The 23,240-nt window shown below is 37.7% G+C and overlaps 1 protein-coding gene across 5 annotated transcripts in view; it reads right to left on the bottom strand.

Annotated features, from left to right (window-relative positions):
- UTRN (utrophin) overlaps nt 1-23,240 on the bottom strand; it is a 501,914-nt gene that overhangs the window by 134,721 nt on the left and 343,953 nt on the right. For all 5 annotated transcript variants that reach the window (XM_059400879.1, XM_059400881.1, XM_059400882.1 and 2 more), the window contains 2 exons: nt 15,302-15,474; nt 2,177-2,333 (listed from right to left, as the gene is read on the bottom strand). In XM_059400879.1, coding sequence (XP_059256862.1) covers nt 2,177-2,333; nt 15,302-15,474 — 330 coding nt within the window. The remainder of the gene's footprint in view (nt 1-2,176; nt 2,334-15,301; nt 15,475-23,240) is intronic.

The raw sequence follows: 23,240 nt of genomic DNA, 5'->3' as shown, positions 1-23,240 counted from the left end.
TTCTCTCTCTCTCTCTCACTCTCTCTCTCTCTCCTTGACCTTGCTTTACCTTTTTCATAGCATTTATTACCATGGAACATATTATATATTTTTTGCTTGTCTGGTGTCTGTCTCTTACTACACGGACTCAGGCAAGAAGATTATCTTTGTTGTTGACTCATCAATGCTTAGAATAGTGCCTGGCATGTATTACACACTCAATAAATACTTGCTGAATGGATGAACCAATGTGATCATCAGCACCACTATCAGTATTATCTTTATTATCTAAATGCCTGGGCCTAAAGGGCTGGTGCAGAGCAACTGCACTTTAAGACTCTAAGTGAAACAGCCTAAATCAGGCTGACCTTGCTTGGAGAAGGGCTTAGAAAGAACACAGCCAGCACTTACTGGAAACACTGATGTGCACTTTACTTGCTGTCAGAAGAGGAAAATCATTTCATGCCTGAAAAATTAGGTTTTAATCAAAACTAGCAGAATATGATCACAAGCAGATTTTATTCCTTAACAGAGAACTTCCATTAGAAGAGCTTTGTATTACTCTATTTCATCATCTAAATCCACAAAAAACATGTATGAATAATTAAAGGAAAGGAAAGCTGAAAAAAGGAGAAACATGATTTTCCTAAAACAATGATTTAAAATCTTCTATCATTGTTTGTTGTTGTTGATATGATTATTTTGCATGTTATATTCCAACACTATCTTCTTTTTTCTTATCTTAGAACTATTTCTCTATCATAGGCACTTTTCGAGTAGAAAGGGAAAATTTACCCAAATGGTAATTTGAACAACCAAGTCACAAGGGCCCAAAGTAAAACAAATTTCAAGGTCTTATCATTTTGAAGCAAATTTATTACCTAGATGACATCTTCCCTTCTTCCTTTAGAAGATGCAAGCGTTACTATTGTGGCTTTTCCAATGGGAATATAATTCTAATGTCACATTAAAATGTACAGATTTAGAAGGAGAACTTGCATTGCATGTGAAGAGTAAAAAATATATATATATATAGCAGAACAAGTCGATGTACAGTACATGAGAAAATGGGAATGAAAGAATATTAAAAAAAATAGAAAGTCCGTAGGGCAGAGAATTTAAATATAAACTTCTAAGAATTAACATGTTCGTTGATAAGATTTCAGCATATCTGTTTCTCAGAGTAAAAGTATAAATTTGCACAGAGACAGAAATTTGAGCAGAATAAAAATGTAACTCAAAAAAAGATCTAAGTTCAGAAAAATAAAACATATAAAATGACATAAATATGTTGGTCCTCATTTGCTTTAAGACTTTATTCCATATTCTTACACCTACAGGTCCTTATTTTTTCACTTCCATTTTTATAAACAAGATAATCTGAAATTCTTTATAACTCCATGCCTTCTGAATTTGAGACTCACTTGGAGTAAAAAAATGTCCCCAATAGAATAAGTTAGTATTTTAAAATCTATTAGAAAGTTATATAAGTGTTAGGATACTCTAAAAACAATAGGATGCTTTAGAGATCTTTACTGTTTGAAAAAACTTAATTGAATATAAAGAGTAAATTAATTTGAAACAAATTGAAGTAAATCATGTAACTTAAATTAAGTGTATAAATAATGACAATTAGAAATGGGGGATGGGAGAGCGATTGGGTGGCTCAGTCAGTTAAGCGTCCAACTCTTGGTTCCAGCTCAGGTCATGATCTCGGGGTCCTGGGACTAGGCCCTGCATCAGGCTCCGCACTCACCAGGGAGTCTCCTTGAGGATTCTATCCCTCTCCCATGGCCCTTCCCCCTGCTGACACTCTCTCTCCCAAATAAATTAAATCTATAAATAAATAATTAATTAAATAAATAAAAGAAATGGGAGGTAAGGGTGAAATCCTGTGTTGATTTCTTCAACTCAGGTATTTATCTAGAATTTTAAGTATTTACTTTGCCAAAATCAAAAGGAATGAAACAAACGGAGGCTGATAGAAGGGAGTGGAGGGTGGAGGGATGGGGTCAACAGGTGATGGCATTAAGGAGGGCACGTGTTGTGATAAGCACCGGGTGTTACATGCAACTGATGAATCGTGGAACACTACATCAAAAACTAATGATGTACTATATGTTGGCTAATTGAAAATAAACAAAAATTTAAAAATATAAAAATTAAAAGAGATCCCCACCGTATGCGGTCAACTTACTTTACAGTGATCATACTGGAGCTGTAAGGCTGGGACATCCCCTCCAATGGGCATTTGCTTTTGAAGCTCTTCATCTTTAATATTCAGCCATTTGATAAGTTCTTCTAAAGACGTCAGCAACCTGTTCCACTTCTCCGCACTGGCCTCCAAATGGGCCCTGTAGAGAGACAGGATTGACCACATTTAGAAGTCTGAATTGAGTTCAAATATTATATATCTTCCCTTAGACTGATAACCTTGTATGACTAACTAATGTTCACATTCCAGAAAGAGGCTGATTCTTTGTTTAAAAAAAAAAAAATCCCAAAAGAAACAGTTATTTTGAAGAAGATAAGATATACAGATATGTTAATAATATCTATCAAAATTTAAAACCGGTAACTACATTCCACAAAGGCATAAACATGAGTCTTTCAAGATGAATGTCCATGATAAAATGTAAAATTATAAAAGCAAGTTTCAGTAGCTTATGTATACCTTATATGCACACACAGATATAATTTTCTTCTTCTTTTATCCACATATATGAAGACAGGGACTGAGAGAAGAACAGAAAGCAACTATATGCATATAACATATTTGGAATAATACATATTAGATGGGGTTACTACTGAAAACACAGTAAACACTTAATTTTTATATATTTATGTTCTAATTGACTATGTACAACAGGCCCATATTAATTTTAGTTCTAAAAGAGCAAATTAATTTTTTTTAGGATAGGAAATTACTGTCTTAATTTCCCTTAAAACTCAATAATTTACTGAAAGAATGTCACTAATATTTACCTCAAAAAGTTGGGAAACAATTAGCCATTACTTGGATAGAATGCTACTTGGCTTAAGACTGATTTGTGTCCTGTGACAAATGTCTACTGTGAATAGAAAACAACTGGGCAAAGTCATCGATTATAGTACTTCATACTCTGGTCTAAAGGTGATTCAATAACAATTTCTGGTTTTAGTACAGAAAAGTACCTTCAGATTCTTAAATTATGAACATTCTATGCAGGAAACCATGTTTTGGAAATACATTTTTATGTGATTTAAGATTCCGATAAGAGTAAAAGCCCTTAAGAACAGAAATGCAAATAAAAGCACAAATTTGGGGGCCTGAAGAAAGCCCACTCAGCCAGTCTCAAGCCCTCATGTCATGGGCTGAATCTGAAAAGGGGGATCAGCCAGAAAGAAGTCCAGGGACTCTAGAAGTCAGCATTTACTCAACCCTGCATGCCCCTAGTGGGCAGACAGTCAAAGTGGATTTAAGCACTCCACTGTGTAACATGGAATTACCTTGACCTTTCAGGCTGAGAGGTGCAGGGCTGATGGAAATAGACCTAAGCCTTGTTACACACCAACTTCCAAAGACTAAAGACATGATGGCCAAAGATGACTCATTTGGGGCAACTTCAGGTGCAAGAAATCTCTGTAGACCAGGCTTCACATCCTCTCAGTTAGCTATCACCTTGACATTGGCATCATGATCCCCCTTCCACAAAACTGTGCAATAAGAGACCAGTCAACCAGGGACAGCCACTACTGTCCCTCAGTCTTATCAGTAATTTCCTTTTTGGACATCTGATTGACTTGAGCCTCTGTTCCTAAAGCTTAGAGTTCTGCTATAGTTAATCCAAACAAGTATTTTCCCATTAATCACATCAGGTGATATTCTAGCAACAGACATTCAACGATATCCTGTCTTTGTTTAAAAATTCATAATATTTTCAGAAGAACAATCTGATCTCTAGCTCATCTCTAGTTCATAAAGTAGTGACCATGGTCTATCAGCTAATGTTCTTGACTAAAAAAAAAGATGGAGTTCTGCATATCCCTGAAATACCATGAACCAACTTGCGTTCACATAAAAAAGGCCAGTTATTCTGCAACACATTTATAGTTCAGTTGTCAGCTGGCTAATATAAAACAAACCATTCAAACTCTAAAATTATATATCTTATTCAAAAAAGTTAGATACAAAATAATAAAAAATTATTTGTAAATACAGAAAGAAGTCTGAGACATTTTATAATTCTTTGAGAATTGTTATGATTAAAAAGTTTGTTCTATTCTCTTGCATTTATAATCTTTTCTATTCATTCTACAGGTGGTACGACTGACCTCACTTTACAAAATTTTGCTTTAATTAGATCCTGATTCTGCATGAGTGCCAACTTTTCTGTGTTCATATTGATTAATTTTAGGCCAAATATGTAATTACCTATCCATGATAAACAATAATTTTACTTGTCACAGAGCAGAACTAAATAATTTCAATTATATTAACTGAAAACTCTGCCAGTTACAAATCATTTTGCCATAAATACATTTGATGGAGGTGTTGCAATTTCTTTCTAGTATTTTTAAATGCAAAAAAAAAAAAAAAAAAAAAAAAAGACAGCTAGACGTCAGTGGCCTTTAGTTAATCAAGATGTGCTTCAGTGTCTCTGTGTGCAAAACACTTAAGCACATACCCTGACCTTTATTTTAGATTATTTGATCCTGCTTCTTCAATGTCTGTAGCTTAACTCTTTAATCAATAACTAAATCAGGTGTTACATTCCTTTGAAATCTGGTTACACATACTCATCGTTTTGAAGAGCATGCAAATGTTTTTCCCCCCAATGTGATTAACTCTTCTGACTGCATAAAATAATGAAACTGATCACTGAAATCTATCACATTCAACACCTGCAGGACTTTTCATAAAGATGAAGGCAATGCTTTTTATAAGAAATACTGAAGTGACTTTGAAATAAATGAGGTAACACTGGTGTACGTACTTCTCTGCATCTTCCTTTTTCCTTCCTAAAAAGCAAGCTGATCTGGCAGAATCTTTGCCTGGAAAATCTGCTCTGGTTATTCTCCAGTAGAATATAACTATGTGTTCAATAGATCACTACCATATGCCCAAATAAATGCATGCTTCCATAGTAGTCTTCAGTGTTCTAGTTTCAATTTAATTCTTTCATCTTTCAAGATGAAAGCCTTTTCTTGGGCACTGGGTCGAATGCTTTGTAAGTAGAAACCTTAAACTTGTTTTTGGTGTACTTGCACTTTCTCAATTTTACTCTGAACATTTTAAAGCTTCCCCTTCCTCACAACTAAAGACGACCAGTCAGTCATCAATCATATTTTCAAAACCTCAGAACATTTCTTTATCTAACTCGTATCTGCGAGCACTCACATTCTGACTTATATTATCCTAATTCTCACTGTTTCGGTTTATTCTTCAGATATAGAACATAGGCTTTTGAAAGTGCAAAAGTAGAAATACTTTCACTGGATGTATCAACCTAGGACGATCTCTACTACAGAATGTGCTTTATATAAGTTAGCTCTCATTACACTGAATCATTTATTTTACAAGTCTCTACACATTTTTAAGTGACCCACTCTTTTTAAAACTATATAAGAACTTTGTAGAAGGTAAGGACCCATAAAAAATGGTATCCTATCATTCAAATATAACATGGAGGAAACTGTAAATTAATATCTATTTGAAATCGCAAAAGTCTTGGGGCACCCTCGTGGCTCAGCAGATTGTGTCCCACTCTTGATTTCAGCTCTGGTCATGATCTCAGGGTCATGAGATTGAGCCCCGCACCAAGCTAAGCACAGAGTCTGCTTGAGATTCTCTCTCTCCACTTCTTTCTGCCCCTCCCCCTGCTCACACTCTCTCTCTAAAATAAATAAATCACTAAAGCCTCTACTTTTCAATGTTTCTTCAAAGAAGTTTTTATTCCTTCTCCCAATATACTGCTGGGAAAAAGAGGGCAAACAGTGAGTGAGCCGGCAGGAGCACATATAAAAATAAAATACAGCTTTCCACTTACTCCCCCCAAACAAACATCTACAGAATATTTGCACTGATTATCAGGCACTACATGGTTTCCAAACTAAAAATCCCTGAGACCAAGGTGGAAGAAAGGCAAGTTCACAAAATATGCTCTGATATAAGAAACCTAACAACAGTTCTCTGAGGGAACCACAGCTCGAAGAAAAAAAAATTGCTTAGGGAAAGAATTTGGGATCCAAACTGAAGTCTAAACTCTTTCCACTCCACTGCTTTCATTAGGGGCAGCATTTAAGATGGGAGATAGAAACGGCCCAGATATATTTATAGACAAGTGAAGATCCAATTGCAAAGTAGGTCCATCAAAGAATACAATGACCCAAATTAAGGGAACAAATGCATACTATCCCCGGCGCATAAGGAATGCACAGAATTAAATGTCCAATGTGGCATCTTTATGACAAATGAAATTTATTTTTAGTTTATGGTAAAACCCATAGATTATAAATCAAGTTATAATGAAAGCAAATACCTTTATTAGTGTAAGAATAACCAGTTATAGTAAAAGGAGCTATTTCTGCTCCCAGAAAGGGAATAAAGATGACTAGGAGAAAGAGGAATTCAATGTGTGCTGAAAAGAACACCAAAGCTGTGCTTCCAATATGGTTGCCAACACTGACATGTAGCTATTTCCGTTGAAACTCAAGTTAATGAAATAGATTTTGAAATTCATGCCATCAGTTGCACTAGCCACATTTCAAGCACTCCATATGCCACCTGTGGCTCGTGGCCACCACACCAAACAGCACAGAGACAGAACATTTCTACTTTCTCAGAAAGTGCCATCAGAAACAGCTGAACCAGAGGGGGAAAAGGAAAGAAGAGAGGAACCATATCTTCCTCTATTCAACTTTAGAAAAGGAAATGTTAGTAGTTTTACAATATGGTTAGCAAAATCAACTGGTTAAGGCTAAAAGTGGTGTCAGTGACATTGTAGAATGTGATAACATTAGATGTAGTCATGATGTTAAAGGTTAATCTTCTCTAAGGGCTCTTAAAAGGCTGCCCTGAATTTTTAAGAGGCTCATAAAAGAAAGGAAAGACAGAATTTTATCTTTGAACTCTGTTTTCATTAGATTTCACAATTTCACTGGCCTTTGAAACCATATGTTAGTAAGAATCTCTATTAAACATCATTAAGCTGATAAGTAGATTTTAATTAACATAATCCTAAACTAAATAAATCTAACAAAAAAAACTTAGGCCATGTCATTCACATTACTGAATTTATTTCCAATTCATATTTTTTTCAGGGAGTAAAAAGTATTGTCAAATTTTCTAAGAGCCCATCTTCTAGATGACATTTCAAATTATTAGCTATTTTCTCTTCTGTCAATATAAGTTAAATATATATTTGTATATATTGTTTTTAGATTTCAAAGAATATTTCACACACTGAAATTCCGTATTTAAAAGTCTTATCAAAGTTATCCAAAAAGAACATGAAATAATATTTAAGATATTAACCCAAGGTAATCAGTCTTAGGTTATTACATAATTCTAATGACCACACCATAGTCAAAAGAGGTAATGCCTGTAAAGCACTTACTGTAGGTCTGGCACATGGATATTCAATAAATATTAGCTGTTATTATAATCTTTGGCAGACATTCTCTTAAAATGATGATAAATTAGAGCAATGCCATGACAACATTGACTTTAGCGCAATTAAAGCACCATTTGAAATACAGAATGTACAGAAGGAGCATATATCAAATGGCCTCATTCTCAGAAAAGAATGAAAGAAAGACACAGAAAAGGGAGAGTTTTGGGGTGCTAACGAGGAAGCAAAATCTTTACAAAACAGAGATGGTGGTAGATATGAGAGAAAATCATTCAGAATCATAATACCAATTTTAAGTAGAAAGGGTCAAATTATAGAAGAACTGTCATCATTTTTCACTTTCTCGTATAACACTAGGAAGATGAGAATCAAGAATGGAGGAGAGGGGGCGCCTGGGTGGCTCAGTGGGTTAAGCCTCTGCCTTCGGCTCAGGTTGTGATCTCAGGGTCCTGGGATCGAGTTCCACATTGGGCTCTCTGCTCAGCGGGAAGCCTACTTCCCCCCACCCCCTCTGCCTGCCTCTCTGCCTACTTGTGATCTCTGTCAAGTAAATAAATAAAATCTTAAAAAAAAAAATGGGGGAGAGGGGGTACCTGGGTGGCTCAGTCGGTTAAATGTCTGCCTTCAGCTCTAGTCATGATCCCAGGATCCCGGGATCAAGCCCTGGGTTGGATTCCCTGCTTAGTAAGGAATCTGCTTATCCCTCTGAGGGGTTTCAAAGGAGGAAACAAGAAATTCCAAGGAGAGAGGAAATTTACAGTACTGGAATGGCTTATGATGGAATCCAAATGGAGTAGAAGTGGTGGATGGAGTCTGAAAAGATAAAGGGTTTACGCAACCAAAGATTAAGAGAAAGGGAGGCATATTTGGAAGAAGGGAAAAAATTAAAAGCTAAGAGTTGCACAGCTGGAAATATTAAAGGGCATGCATTTTAGACAACCTAGTTGGCATACGTGCTACCGAAATGAGCACTAATCAATCCACCTGAAATATAGTAGATGACTCATCTATACAAGATTAAAATGCAAAGTTACGTAATAAGATAAAGTTGATCCCAGTATATAATAAGCTAATGAAAGGTACCCTCTTCATTAGGGCCATAACTTTAATGTGAAGGAGAACTGATTGACCAATGATGTTGCAAGTAATTCTGATTTGATGCAACAGAGGGCTCCTCCCTAACTAACATGGCAAAACCAGTGGTATTCAGATGCACGTGCCAGGTGGAATGTAGGAAAACAACATGTGTGCTCTGGAGAACACTCTGCCCTTGGTCTCCTGGAGCTTGATCATCTCAGGATGTTAACTAAGTCCCAAGAATGGCCAGGTCTGTGGGACTTAGAAACAGAATAAGGAGGAAGGCTCTTAGAGACAAAGTAAAAAGAAACACGGAGGCCAAAATATTAAAAAAATTATCAATATGGGGCGCCTGGGTGGCTCAGTTGGTTAAGCAGCTGCCTTCGGCTCAGGTCATGATCCCAGCATCCTGGGATCGAGTCCCATATCGGGCTCCTTGCTCCGCAGGGAGCCTGCTTCTCCGTCTGACTCTGCCTTCCACTCTGTCTGCCTGTGCTCGCTCTCGCTTGCTCTCTCTGACAAATAAATAAAATCTTTAAAAAAAAAAAAAAAAAAAAAAAATTATCAATATGGATATTGACACCAAGGATGAGAGCTGAAGAACAGATGAAGAATAAAAGGGAAGTCAGATGCTCAAATCAATGAGTAAAGCAGAAGAGTGTCTTACAGAGCAGGAAGAAGCAGGAGAAAGATGGTAGAGGGTAGAGTAATGCATGAATCTGCTTCCAAGGAGAAGCTGTTGAGATGGAACAGCAATGCCTAAAATACGGCAAGGAGGCTGTCAACGTCTTCCTTATCCCTGTGTGGCCCTGTGGCCACTGGTCTGCAGCTCCATGCCGCAAGTGGATGGCTGGTGTTCCAGTCAATTGGTACCAGTAGCAGCTATTAAATATCCAAAATATTCCAGGTGAGGAAAATGGGAAACTTACAGGCTATCAAAGAGAGCTTTAAATGAAGAGGGTCACTAAGGGGAAAGCCAACTTTCAAGGAAACAGAAAAGTAGTGGAATAGTGAACAGAAATATTAAAGATACAACTGAATTCAGACACAAGAGAAGGCAGTGTAGGGAAAGACTGCTTTAAAGGAATGGGAGGAATGAGTAAAGGGATGGAAAGTGACAGCGTGCTCACCAGGCATCGTTTTCAACAAGGACTGAGGGAGGCAGGGGGCTGGGAGATAGGCTGACTCTCCATATTTGTTGATGAGAACGCTTTCCCACCCAATCCCTTGGGGAGGGACTTTCTCACTGAGCACACTCCTGACCTCTTCTCCAACCATCCCCTCTCAGTCCCTGAAGAGGTGAAGTGAAGAATCTGATTCGTCAATTTAGGAAATAACCAGATGCTTTGCTCAGCTCACCCTTGACTCTTGAAACAGGCCTGCAAACACTGAGCTCCTCCTCATTCTTCCTTGTAGGGTTCCTCACCTGGGGGACCACCTTCTCTATGACTGCTGGTAACGCCACCTCATTCTGGGGTTCAGCTATCAGGGCCCACGGGGCCCTCTCCCTAAGCCACCTCCTCCAGCCTGGCCTCTACCAATAATTAACATGACACTGTTGTTCTCTCTTGGACATACTTTTATTCATATTTGTTCAGAATCCAGCCAGGATAGATGAACACCATTTGTTGGGGACCTTCTCAGAAATTCCCAACATTAATGATGAAGACCAAAAAATGAAGTAGGGACAATTTCTATGTCTTTTGAACAGATTAGTGCCAAACAGAATGGTAATCCATGAAAAAATTATATTAGTTAGCAATTATTGAGTGCTTACTGTTTGCCACTGTCTTAAGCACTTTATACAGGCTAATTAAATGAAATATTCAGGATGACCCTAAAAGAAGTTACTCTTATTATCTCTCTTTGACAATACGTGGACACACATACTGGCTAAGGAACCTGTCCACGGTGGCACAACTGCTAAGAGGCAAAGCCAGTGTTGGAACTGAGGTGGTATAGCTCCAAGGGTTAACACTACTAAACACTACCCTGGACCACTTCTGTTTGAGGTTGGGCTTCCTATACGAGGGCCTATTACTGAGTATAATAAACTATGTTATCTTTTTTTTTAAAGATTTTATTTATTGGGGCGCCTGGGTGGCTCAGTGGGTTAAGCCGCGCCTTCAGCTCAGGTCATGATCTCAGGGTCCTGGGATCGAGCCCCGCATCGGGCTCTCTGCTCAGCAGGAAGCCTGCTTCCCCCTTTCTCTCTCTCTGCCTGCCTCTCTGCTTCCTTGTGATTTGTCTGTCAAATAAATAAATAAAATCTTCAAAAAAAAAAGATTTTATTTATTTATTTGACAGAGAGAGATCACAAGCAGGCAGAGAGGCAGGCAGAGAGAGAGGAGGAAGCAGTCTCCCTGCTGAGCAGAGAGCCCGATGTGGGGCTCGATCCCAGGACCCTGAGATCATGACCTGAGCCAAAGGCAGCGGCTTAACCCACTGAGCCACCCAGGTGCCCCATAAACTGTGTTATCTTTTTTAAGAAACTGTTTTCTCTTTCTTTTAATTAAGATATCATTAACATATAACATTCTATTACCTTCAGGTATAAACACAATGATTCAATATAGATATATATTGATAAATGATTACCACAATATGTCTAGTTAACACCCATCACCACATAGTTACAAATTTACATATTATATATGTATAAAGAAGTATGTATCTTTTATAAATACCGAAGTGATAATGAATGCTATTAGAATTTGTTTTGCCCAAGTTAAAAATGAAGACTGAGTCATTTACTTCTTCAGTGAAGCATATCTGATCTATATGAAAGCACAGATAAATCAACAGAGGTATAGATCTCGGTCTCCAGTTCTCGCACATTTACAATGCTGTTACATCTAGTAACATAGTTACAGCAATGTGTTCTCTCTCTCTCTCTCTCTCTCTCCCCTTCATAGCAGAGTGACTTGAGAAAATGAGACTGTGTAGCTTAGTTCTGTTTCCACCTCCCCACTTCCCATTCTGACTCTTTGGTCCTCTGAGATCAGATTTTCACCTCAACCAAAGGAATATCCCAGCAAAAAGTTACCAAAGCCCTTCTCATTATGTCTGGCCTGGGTAGCCCTGATCTTACTCCACTCCCTTAGCCACTAGGCACGCCCCTCCCTTGGAAACTCCTCCTCCCTTGGCTCTAGACAACACTCCTGGATCTCCTGTCCTCAGGGCCACCCACTTCTCATGTTCCTTTGCTGGCTTTTCTTTCCTTCACCTATTCCTTATATATTAGGCTTCCTTGTGATTGTTTTGCTGTGCCCTCTTCTATTCTTCACCCTCTGGCCTACTTGCAATGCTTTGCCTGCCACCTCTATCTGGGTACTCCCCATCTCGCCATTTTTTTATTTGGCCGACTGTTCTCTTTTGAAGAGATGTCCATCCACTGACTACTGGTGACTTGTTTCTGGATGTCTCACTAGTGCCTCAACAACATGAACCTAGTACCTATTCAGGGTCTCCTCCCTCTCCTGGATACTGAAGAGGTCTGTTAGCCAATTTCCTTGTCCTCAGAACTGTGTTATCTGAGAAAGCATCCTCCATGGGCATGTGGGAGGGATCGTTCCAAAGCTCACATCTAACTATGTCACCTATAAGTTTTCAAATTCTTATTACCAGAAGAATGAGCATGGCGCACACAGCCCTTCCACGAGAGTGCCTCGCCTCTCCACCTTTTTTTTTTTCTGGCCACAATCTTTCTCCTCCACACCAATAGCAAATTCTCAGCCATGCTGAACTTCACTGTTCCATGAAAACACTGTTATGTCAAGCCTCCTGCCAACATGTCCTTCTCTGGGGCTGATGCAATCCATTGGAGAGAAACTATATACCTTTTTGAGGCTCAGCTTAGTAATGGACGCTTTGATGAAGCCTTTGGTGATCATCTGAAGAGAAAGTAACTACAGCTCTCAATGAACCCGCCTTAACCTGGTTTAGACCTGTGAGCCCACTAGGACAGGAACCATATCTTATTTATTATTTGCAGGGCCTTAAACACAGTTTTTTCCTATTAACTGCTTGAATAAATGCCTTAATCTCCAGAAGTGGGTAATGAGGCTAAACATTCTTTTAATTTATTATCACATTAATAACACACTTTACTAAAGGATGAGCATTTGGGAGCAGGGGAAGAGAGAGAAAGGGAAACCACTCTTAACTATAGAGAATAAACTGGGGGCTGATGGAGGCAGGGAGGTGGGGGATGGACTAGATGGGCGATGGGTATTAAGGAGGGCATCTGTGATGATGAGCACTGGGGATTATATGTAAATGTCAAACCACTGAACTCGACTCCTAAACCAATATTGAATTGCGTGTCAACTAGAATTTAAATTTAAAAAAAAATTTTTTTTAATTAAAAAAACAAAAGTAACACATGTCACTGGAATGTGTTATCTATCTTGATGCAGAAGTCCACTGGCAAAAGTTTACTCTCTCATCTTCTAAAAATAACATTAATTTATTTAGTAGATAATACTGCAACAGTACTTTAGGAGCTCTTTCTTTTCAGGTTAGAAAAACAACGTGACTTGATAGGCTTAGGAATAGCATCTGTGGAAGACCACAGATTTTTCTGTCTGTAGCTTTCTATCTGGAATGATCTTTTTATGATGTGGGCCTTCAATACACTTTCCTTCCTAAAGAACTCGTCTTCCAAACTCTCCAAATGCCAGCACCATGTACACAATCTTCACCAGGACCAGCACTATGGTTTTCACTCATTAGACTAGATGCTGGTTTTGCTAGAATCTCAGTGAATGTTTTTCACTGAATTAACATTTTTAATCATTTTACTTATTTTTATTTATGGGGAACAGAAAGTTGCAACCCAAAGGGATTTGGCCAGTTGAAAATTCAATCTTAAATAAGCCTCTAAGTATATTCTCTCACTGTACAATACTCCCAGACTGTCCTCTCTTATTGAAAAACGTAGTTGGCTAGTGTTGCCATGATCTCCAAGAGGATCTTTAGGTGGAGGCTGCCATGGTCACGCTCAATTACCCCCTTCCTTAAGGGCAAAAAGAAGTGTGAATTTCCTTCTATGAGACTCAGAAGAATAATAACCTTCAGGACATCTCTTTAGATAGAAAAAAAATTTTAACGTTTACTCACAACAAATAATCACTAAAGATTTCTACACTCTAGGAACTGGCTCCATGAAATCCAGAAGCCAGATAAAGCAGATCCACTGAGCCCCTTTATATAAGAAAAAATAAACGAGGTGCTATGTTAGACAGCCTTTACATAGGTTAAAGAACTGCCAGAATATCCCATTGCTTCCCAGCAATCAGGTGGATTAAATATTTATATTTTGATTGTGTGAATGAGAAAACTAAAGCTAAGAGAGACCCAGTGACTTGTCCAAGATCAGTAAGTAAATATCAAAGTCAAAGAATCAAACTTAAGATCATTTTGTTTAAGGTTATACACTTTTCAATACATCATATAGTTTCCAAACCTTAAGAGACTGACCCAGATACAAGATCTAGGTCTTCCCTTTTTTTTTTTTTAAAGATTTTATTTAATTATTTGAGAGAGAGAAAGAACAGGTAGGAGGAGGGAGAGGGAGGGACAAGCAGACTCTGAGCTGAGCATGGAGCCCAATGTGGGGTTCGATCTCACGATGCTGAGGTCATGAACTGACCTGAAATCAAGAGTCAGACGCTCAATGACTGAGCCCCGTAGGCATCCCAAGATCTAGGTTTCTCTACTGACATTCTTCTTTTGGGATCTTCGCTTAGTAGTTTCCTGTAAAGTCATATCCACTTGGGTACTGTTCACCATCTATTAAATGTAATTCTAGACTCCCAATAGCATTAATAATTGTCACCCTCAATGCTTTTTCAGGGTCCTTTCCTAGTCAGCATTCTGGTCCTCAAATTCATGCTGATTTAATTTTACTCTTTCCAAAAGCAGACATGAATCATTAGTTTCCCATTTCAGTGTCCATGAGAGCAGTATTTAATTTCTATAAATGCATTTTCCGATTGGACATACAAATAGCATGATGAAGCAAAACATTCACTGCCAAGAGTCAGAAAGATCTAGGTTCAAATCTCGGCTTGGCACTTGTTAGCTGAAAAACTTAGCAAGTTCCTTATTCTCATTCAGCCTCTGTTTCCTCATGTAAGGAAGGACGTTACTATTCACCTACTGGGATATGCCGAGAACTGAGCAAGGTTTATAATGAGGCTAACACAGTACTTGGTCAAGGAAAACACTCAATAACTAGCAGGTGTTGGTAACATTATTCTTCTTAGTATTCAATTTAAAATATGACGTTGCAAATTTGGAACTAGTCAAGAACAGTTGGGCCCTGGTGGGCCCTGGATATAAATGGAGCTAAAGCTGTCACTTAAAAAAAAAAGTTTTGCATATAAAACTATTTTAAGATTTTATTTTTAAGTAATATGTACACCCAATGTGGGGCTCAAACTTACAACCCCAAGATCAAGAGCCACATGTTCTATTGCCTGAGACAGCGAAGTGTCCCTGCGTTTAAACCTTAAACCACTTCAGAGAAATCAGCATGATGGAAAGGCTTCCTGTGCTCCTTCTGATACGCAAAAGTCATAGAAATCTCTCTCCCCCATCATTTTTATTTTGATATTGACTATTCTGACCTGATGCTGGCAGATTTGGCTTTTAAGTCATTCCATCTTTGGTTCATATCATCCAGGCGGTGCTGAAGCATAGTAGCCTCTTCAGAATTCCCCAAAGCTTTTACCATCTTCTGCCTGTTTCCATCAATGCTTTTAAATATGTCGTTATGTGCATCAATTTCGGCCTGGATGTCCTAAAGAGAAAAAAGCAGAAAGAGTGCAAATGTTAGGTATTAGTGTCAATACTAACTTGGCGTTGCTATATAGGACTTCATTTTTTTTTTTTATCGTCCACAGATAAGGGTGTTTTTTTTTTTTTAAACAAAATAGTAAAATTTGCCTTGAATGATAACAAATTCAAGTGTTTCCACAATTCTGATGTTGAAAACAATAGCTTTCAAATCTTTAATATATTGCTTCCTCAGTTCCTAAAAACAGAATGTATTAAAATTTCCTGTATCAGTTGGTTAGATGGGAGTATTTCAGATTAATGAGAAATTTCTGAAATTTTATATAATTATTGTTGCCAAATCACTGGATACTGCTTAATACCCCGATTCATTCTCTTCTTTGTTCCTCAGCAAAACTGTCCTCAAACTGTTATGTTTTATAAAGATATTACATAATTTTCCTTTTTTTCTTTTTACAGTGTATAAACTTAATAGTTTGTCCTTCCAATTGAATAAAATTTATTCCTAGAATTTTAAAAGAACATTTTCATAAAAATGTATATCTTCCTTAGGAAATAAAAACAATTGACAAAATAATATTTCTCCTGTTAAATAGAAATTTTTTTTCTGAAGGAAATTTGAGTATAAAGCAAAATAAGAATTATTAAAATTAAAAATAAAAACTGGTTCAGACTTTGAAGAAGCATTTTGGCAATTTGTATCAAAAGCCTTAAAATTGTTGAAATTACCTATCCTGAAAAGATTTATGTATACACATTTACTATATCAATTGTTTTAAAGTAAAAAGTGGAAACTATCATAATACATTAATGTTATATAATATTAAGTTTAAAAATGAAGGATACAAAACTATATTATGATGTTAATTTAATTTTTAGGGTAGGTGTTTTAAATTAGCATATGTTTCTGTATATCACTATATATGTGTATATCAAAAAGTTTAAGAAATATCAAAATAGTATAATCTTTGTACAAGAAGGGGATTTTGGTTTTCTTTTATATACTTTGAGTTTCCAAGATTCTACAAAAATAGGGTTTCTTTTTATAAATATATAAACATAATAAATTTAAAATTTAAAATACAGAGGGTCTTTATCAATTTTTTAGTAGTCTTCGTTAAAGGTTGTTAACACAATTATCTGTCTTACTATGGCAATCATCTTTTCTTCCCAAATAAAAAGAAAGCAAGTTAGTCTTAGCTAACTTGGTAGTGTGACAGTCACTACCATCCAATAAATGAGTGTGAACTTACAAAGAGAAGAGCAAACACCCAAGCGGACCATGAAGGTGTGCAGTGAAACTCTATGGCATTAGCTTTAATGCAACCTATTAGCTTTAAGGCAACCTATGACAGAAATTAAAAAATTATTTCAGGTAATGAATCTGAATTAGTAAAAGGAAAATAAACTCTTAAGCACCATAATTATATTACCTTTCTCAACTTCCATTTTCCTTTATAAGCCTCACTCACCTTAAGTTTTCCAATTCCAAAGGAGCACAATTAAGAATTAAATAGAAATTCTTTGAATATTTGGAATGTTTCCATTAATTTAGAAATAATTCCTGATTAGCAATCTATCAGGACCCATAGCAATCTATCAGGAACCAATGCTTAGAGGCTAGGATATAAAAGATTGTTCTTCCTGTACCTAAACACCTAGACTAACCAACTGGATACATGGAAAGAAAGGCCTTTTGCACCTCACTATCCAAGAAGCATGGCAGGAGGGTGACACTTCCATTAGGTTAAAGGGCAGAAGAGCTGTATTCTCATTTCTGAGTTTTGTGATGTCTAACATGACATGAATAGGGTCAGATCTGAGGAGGGGGAGGATGAACACAGAGATTGAAGACAGCTTCTGCAAAATTTATGCTCCAAATTTGCAAGCCTATTGGTCTCTGGGGTTATTTGACCCTAATGACAAAGCCAAATCAGGTCTACCTACAAAGTGGGATCTAAGTACACCCAGAACTGGTATTCACCACCAAACAAAAACTCTGAGCTTGTTGATTCTTGTGCATTTCACTAGCACCTCAATTCCACATACAGGGGAGCAAACACCAACAGAGGAGTAGGGGACAGAGCCAGATCCTGATTCAAGGTGCTCAGGCACGACATTATGCGCATAAAATGGCAATCTCAACATAATTTCAGTTTGGGATGCTTTAAATAGAAATTCTTGGTGAAAAAGAAAAAGATAAGGAAAGTTCTGTTGAAAGGTTATTTGGTGTCATCTCCTGAACCTAGTCCTCATTCTTCAGGATGTAACGGTTGTATTTTTGTGTCCTGAAATGCATTTTAAGACACCTAAAGAGATATTTTTTAAGATCAACAGTTTTAAGCTCATGCTTTACATATGCATGACAGCTGTCTTTCTCAAGAAGCTCAACAGGGTCACATGGATGGCTCAGTCGGTTATGCAGACATGGGATTAGGTCATGATTCCAGGGTCCTAGGATGGAGTCCAGCATCAGACTCTTTGCTCAGTGGGGAGTCTGCTTCTCCCTCTGCCTGTTCCCCATTAATTTGCTTGAGCTCTCTTTATTTCTTTCTCTCTCTCTCTCTCATGCATGTGCTCTCAAATAAATAAATGCAAGCTGGTACAGCCACTCTGAAAAACAATATGGAGGTTCCTCAAGATGTTAAAAATAGAGCTGCCCTACGACCCAGCAGTTGCACCCCAATGTTCATAACAGCAGTGTCCACAATAGCAAACTGTGGAAGGAGCCAAGATACTCTTCAACAGATGAATGGATAAAGAAGATGTGGTTCGTATGTACAATAGAGTATTACTCAGCCATCAGAAAGGATGAATACCTACCATTTGCATCTACATGGATGGAAATGGAGGGGATTATGCTGAGTGAAATAAGTCAAGCTGAGAAGGACAACTATCGTACAGTTTCACTCATATATGGAACATAAGGAATAGTGTAGAGGATCACAGGGAAAGGCAGGGAAAACTGAATGGGATGAAATCAGAGAGGGAGACACACCATGAGAGCCTCTAGACCCTGGAAACAAACTGAGGGTTGCAGAAGGGAAGGGGATGGGAGGATGGGGTAACAGAGTGATGGGTATTAAGGAGGACACATGATGTCGTGAGCACTGGGTGTTATGTGCAACTAATGAATTGATGACACAACATCAAAAACTAATGATGTATTACTATATGTTGGCTAACTGAACTAACTAACTAAATAAATAAAATCCTAAAAAAAAAAAAAATAAAAAGGCAGCAGCTCAATGACACAGTGAGCAAGGAAGGCAACTTTTTGCTCTCTCAATCTGGACTCAAATTTCCTGTATAGTTTCTTAAACATTATTATGAATGAACCATACCAAAAATCACAAGGAAACTTCAAACCACTACTTCCTAAAGTAGCCCAGCATATTTGCTTCCTTTCAGAGTCAGAAGTAGGAAGACAGAAGTGTACTAATATCCACAAATAGTTTTTAATTTAAGTTTCACAAAAGTATTCTACAACATCAGGAAATCTGTGTACCAAGAACACAGAGCAGACTGGGCTCCTGATATCCAATCAAGTAATGCCTTTTCAACCCAGCCACAAAGACAAATGGAGTAGAACAGAGCTCTATCACTGGTCAGTCAATGATTGTAGGTACTTCTATCAGGGGTTGGATAAGAGGACTACCAATCATCATATATTTATATTGGAATGCAATTTTTGGTATGTGAAGAACCCTTCCACACATGAGCCTCCACAAAAAGCAGGAAAAAAACTAACAACCAGAAAGTGATCAAAGAAATCAGCATACATTATTCCATTTTATGTAACATTTGATAGCATATTTACTTGGCCAGATATATTAAAAGCTCCCAAAGTCAAAAAAACCATCTTAATATTTCTTCTGTATTCTTCACAGTCTCTGCTACACAGAATGAGCCTACTGTAAAACAGGGATAGGTCAATAGATAAAATGTATAAATGCATGAATGAAAGTATCTAGTTCGTCTTGATTGGCATATTAGCCACCATAATGCCAAGGAAAAACAGACAATTACACAATTGGACGGGAGTGCAGTAATCATTTTGCTCAATCTCTTCATTTAAAAAATTTAATATGGGAACCTAAAATTATTTAGATTCTTGCACTACAAAGCTCTGCCTGATCTTTCACTGGAAATTTAGAATGATGTGCAGTTAATGAATTACGTTCCTTCGTAGATGACCATACAATGCTGCACTGGTTTTAAAATCAAGATGCCAGCATGGGAGGCAGTTAGATCATGACCCTGATGGAGCACCAAATGCTAAAATAAATTGAAATTCCATGAAGGAGGGTTTACTGTCACTGCAAAGCTGAGAACTTGCCCTAGTAATGCTTACCTCTGTCACTTGCAAACCATTCGGAACATTAAGCAGCACAGAATCATTATTGATAATTAGTTATGGGCATGTAATTCATGCAGAAGCACAAAGCAATGCTCTCCCAGCATTTAGCATGAGCCGGTCATGTGCACCGAGAGGCCAACACAAAGCATTCAAGCAGTTGAACTAACATTTAAAAATAAGACAAAGGAATATCTAAGGCTTCTGTTGAAACATAACTTCTAACAATATAAGCAGAATGTAGGTTAGCAGAAGCCAGTGGTTAGGGTAAGAGGACAACAGACAAAAATACCGTCAAAATCGTAAGATGTATACTGTCAGCACAGCCTTCCAGAAGATGGCTATGAAGCCCACAGAGATTCACTTTCCTACAACATCCGCTACCCAGGTCAAAATTAACCTCATATTTATTTATTTATGAAAATATTTATTTATTTATCTAATAACTGACATTTTCATACTAATTTTGCCCTTATCTGGATATGTATCTAATTATCTAACCCACAGAGATTATTATATGCGGACACTTTACAATGTATGTCACACGCATTTTACTTCTTTATAATTTTCTATAATCAAGTAGCGGCTATAACCATGTGAGCCAAAATGTTTCTTTGGATTATATTAATTATTTGGATTATATTCGTGAAGGTGAAGAAGTGAGGTCAGCTACGACTTCCCTACCATATTCCAAGGCTTGGGCTAAATCAACAAAGTTAACCATTAGAGGAAAAGAAACCCACTGCTCTTTCAAAAACAAGAATGGAATTCAGAGACAGTTTGGGGTTGATTAATAGGAGCTCAGTGGGTTGTTGCCAGAGATTTGGGTTTTGAAAGTGAGGAATCATAACTTTGTTTAAACAAGTCAGATATTACCTAAAAATAATACAACCACCAAATAACATCATCAAAGGTCATCATGTGATATGTAAATATGCTTTGAAGCTTTTGTGAAGCTTCTGGGATAGTGAGGAATTATAAATAATTATTTGATTAATTATTATGATTAATTTAAAAAAATAATTCAATTAATTATTTATAAACTACATTTTCATTCGACAACTTATCTCATAGATTTTAATTACTAAAAATTATGGAATCACATTAAGACAACTGAAAGTAGTATTACCTGGTCTGTAACAGCATTTATAAAGTAAGAAATCAGTACCAGTATTGTTCTTTTCCCATTATCTATGATTATAAATATGTTAGACGACAGAGTAGAAAAAAAGTTAAATCACTAAGTTGAACAAACTCACAATTAATGGCCCTTCCAAGATAATCCGAACAAGCCAACTTGCAATGATAAAGAATCAATAAATACACTACAAACACTACTATTCATCAAAATATCTTTCATAACCAAAACCTGTGTCAAATCTTTTTTTTTTTTTAAAGATTTTATTTATTTGACAGAGAGAGATCACAAGTAGGCAGAGAGGCAGGCAGAGAGAGAGAGAGGAGGAAGCAGGCTCCCTGCTGAGCAGAGAGCCCGATGCGGGAACTCGATCCCTGGACCCCGAGATCATGACCTAAGCCGAAGGCAGCGGCTTAACCCACTGAGCCACCCAGGTGCCCCACCTGTTCCAAATCTTGAATCTACACCCATTATTACTGAAACATTAATTCATCCTAGTGAATTAAAATACAGTGGTCTCCCTCCTGGAGTCCCCAGGTTTGACCGACATGAACAGTTCTTAGGGGCAGTTACTAAATTTTTCATGTAGCCAAAATACTGCCCCGCCTTCTTTCTCCAAATCAGACAGCATAATCAAAAGTGAACATCTTTAAAAACCCTAAAATCATGGCATGTTAAATGTTTAAAACTATAATCCTAGAGTACCCAACTCCTCCCCTCCTGATCTGTTCTATTGCCCAGAAAGCTCTCCATTTCCTCCCTCCTCCACTGCCCTACATTAACCTCACACCCATCTTTTAAGCCCCAGTTTAAATGTCATTTCTGCAGGAAAGATTTCTGTGCACCCGACTAAATCAGGGCTACCTGTTACTCTCATGACTCCCTCTACATTTGCTGAATCACACACTTGGAGTAAAATATGTTTCTTGTTTAAGGTCTGTATCCTCCCATTAGGCCATAAGCTCAATGAGGAAAAGTCTACCCTATCCCCCTTCTCATCCCTGCACTCATCCCAGGGCTTGTACCTACTGTGCACTTCATAAATATTTGCTAACTGTGGAACAAATGAGTAGACCTCGAAATGGGAAGTTTACTGTGTTTTAATGTACACATTTGTTTTAAAATTAAACATTGCAAATTGAGCAGGAAAATACAGCTCTAAGCTAGAATTTTAAAAAGTACTCATCCTAAAGGTGGTAAATGCTATAAAGGAAATTTATCATTGAGTGCCTTCTCTCTGTCACTATGGGAAGTCAATTTTCCCAAAGGATTAGCCAAGACAGTAGTAACTATTCAAAGACATCTGCGTGTGTGCATACACACACACACACACACACACACACACAATTAGAAAACTGTCATTATCATTAATCACCTGGCAATAGAGCCACATAAATTAATAAAAGACAACAGTCACTCAAAATGTCACTGAGCTACAACTGTCCATTACTCTATCCTCTGTGACTGCTAAGTAAATACAAGGGACAGTACACAATGCAAATGGCTCAAGTATGACAGTAGAATTGGGCACTGAAACCATCAGATACTTCCTTTGTGAAGTACTTTCAAGGAGAAAATTCATTCACTGAAATCGGGAGAGGGGGCACTAAAACCAACCCACCGGCAGGACTTCAGAGGGGTGCTCTGGTGGACCAGCTTTCTGTGCCCAGTCAGCTGTGAGTCTGGCCTGAGTAATCGCTGTGCATGTGGTCACAGACTTTCCTCCTCCTCACTTGACTAGATGAATAGGGCCTGCTTGCTGGCAATCATATCTTGCCACAAGGTCATCCTCCCTTGGTAAGAAGTTCCAGTCTCAAACTCCCCTTTAGGACCCTTCTGGGGTACCCATGGTTTCTGTCAGCTGGGATTTCCTGATCTCTGGTGAGGTGTCACTTTGAGGGAACAGTAGAGAATGCCTCCTGCCTTCTGGATTCCCAGGGAAGCTCAGCATTCCTTTTTCTGGTTCTAAGAGATGAGGAATGAGTACCGAATGTAATCTGTCCACCCCGCCTATGCTGGAGAACAGTCCTGGCATCATCTGTTTTGAGATTAGGTAACCAAAATACAGACTGCAATCATGTGCCAAATACTCATGTATGAATGGATACCCAACATAAATCACAAGACCACTGGATTTCTTTAAAATTCAAAAATGTCAACCATAATTCCCCCTTTCAATTGCTCTCACAACATTCTGTCTTGACGTTACTGTGAAGATCTGCAGTCATTTGGAAATTTCAGTAACTGAGCAGTGTACAGTTTTTCAGATTAGCCA

The sequence above is a fragment of the Mustela nigripes genome, chromosome 5, assembly GCF_022355385.1.
Source record: "Mustela nigripes isolate SB6536 chromosome 5, MUSNIG.SB6536, whole genome shotgun sequence".
In the NCBI taxonomy this organism is placed as follows: Eukaryota; Metazoa; Chordata; class Mammalia; order Carnivora; family Mustelidae; genus Mustela; species Mustela nigripes.
The sequence above is the reverse complement of the archived record's forward strand: the minus strand, read 5'-3'. Positions and strand labels throughout refer to the sequence as shown.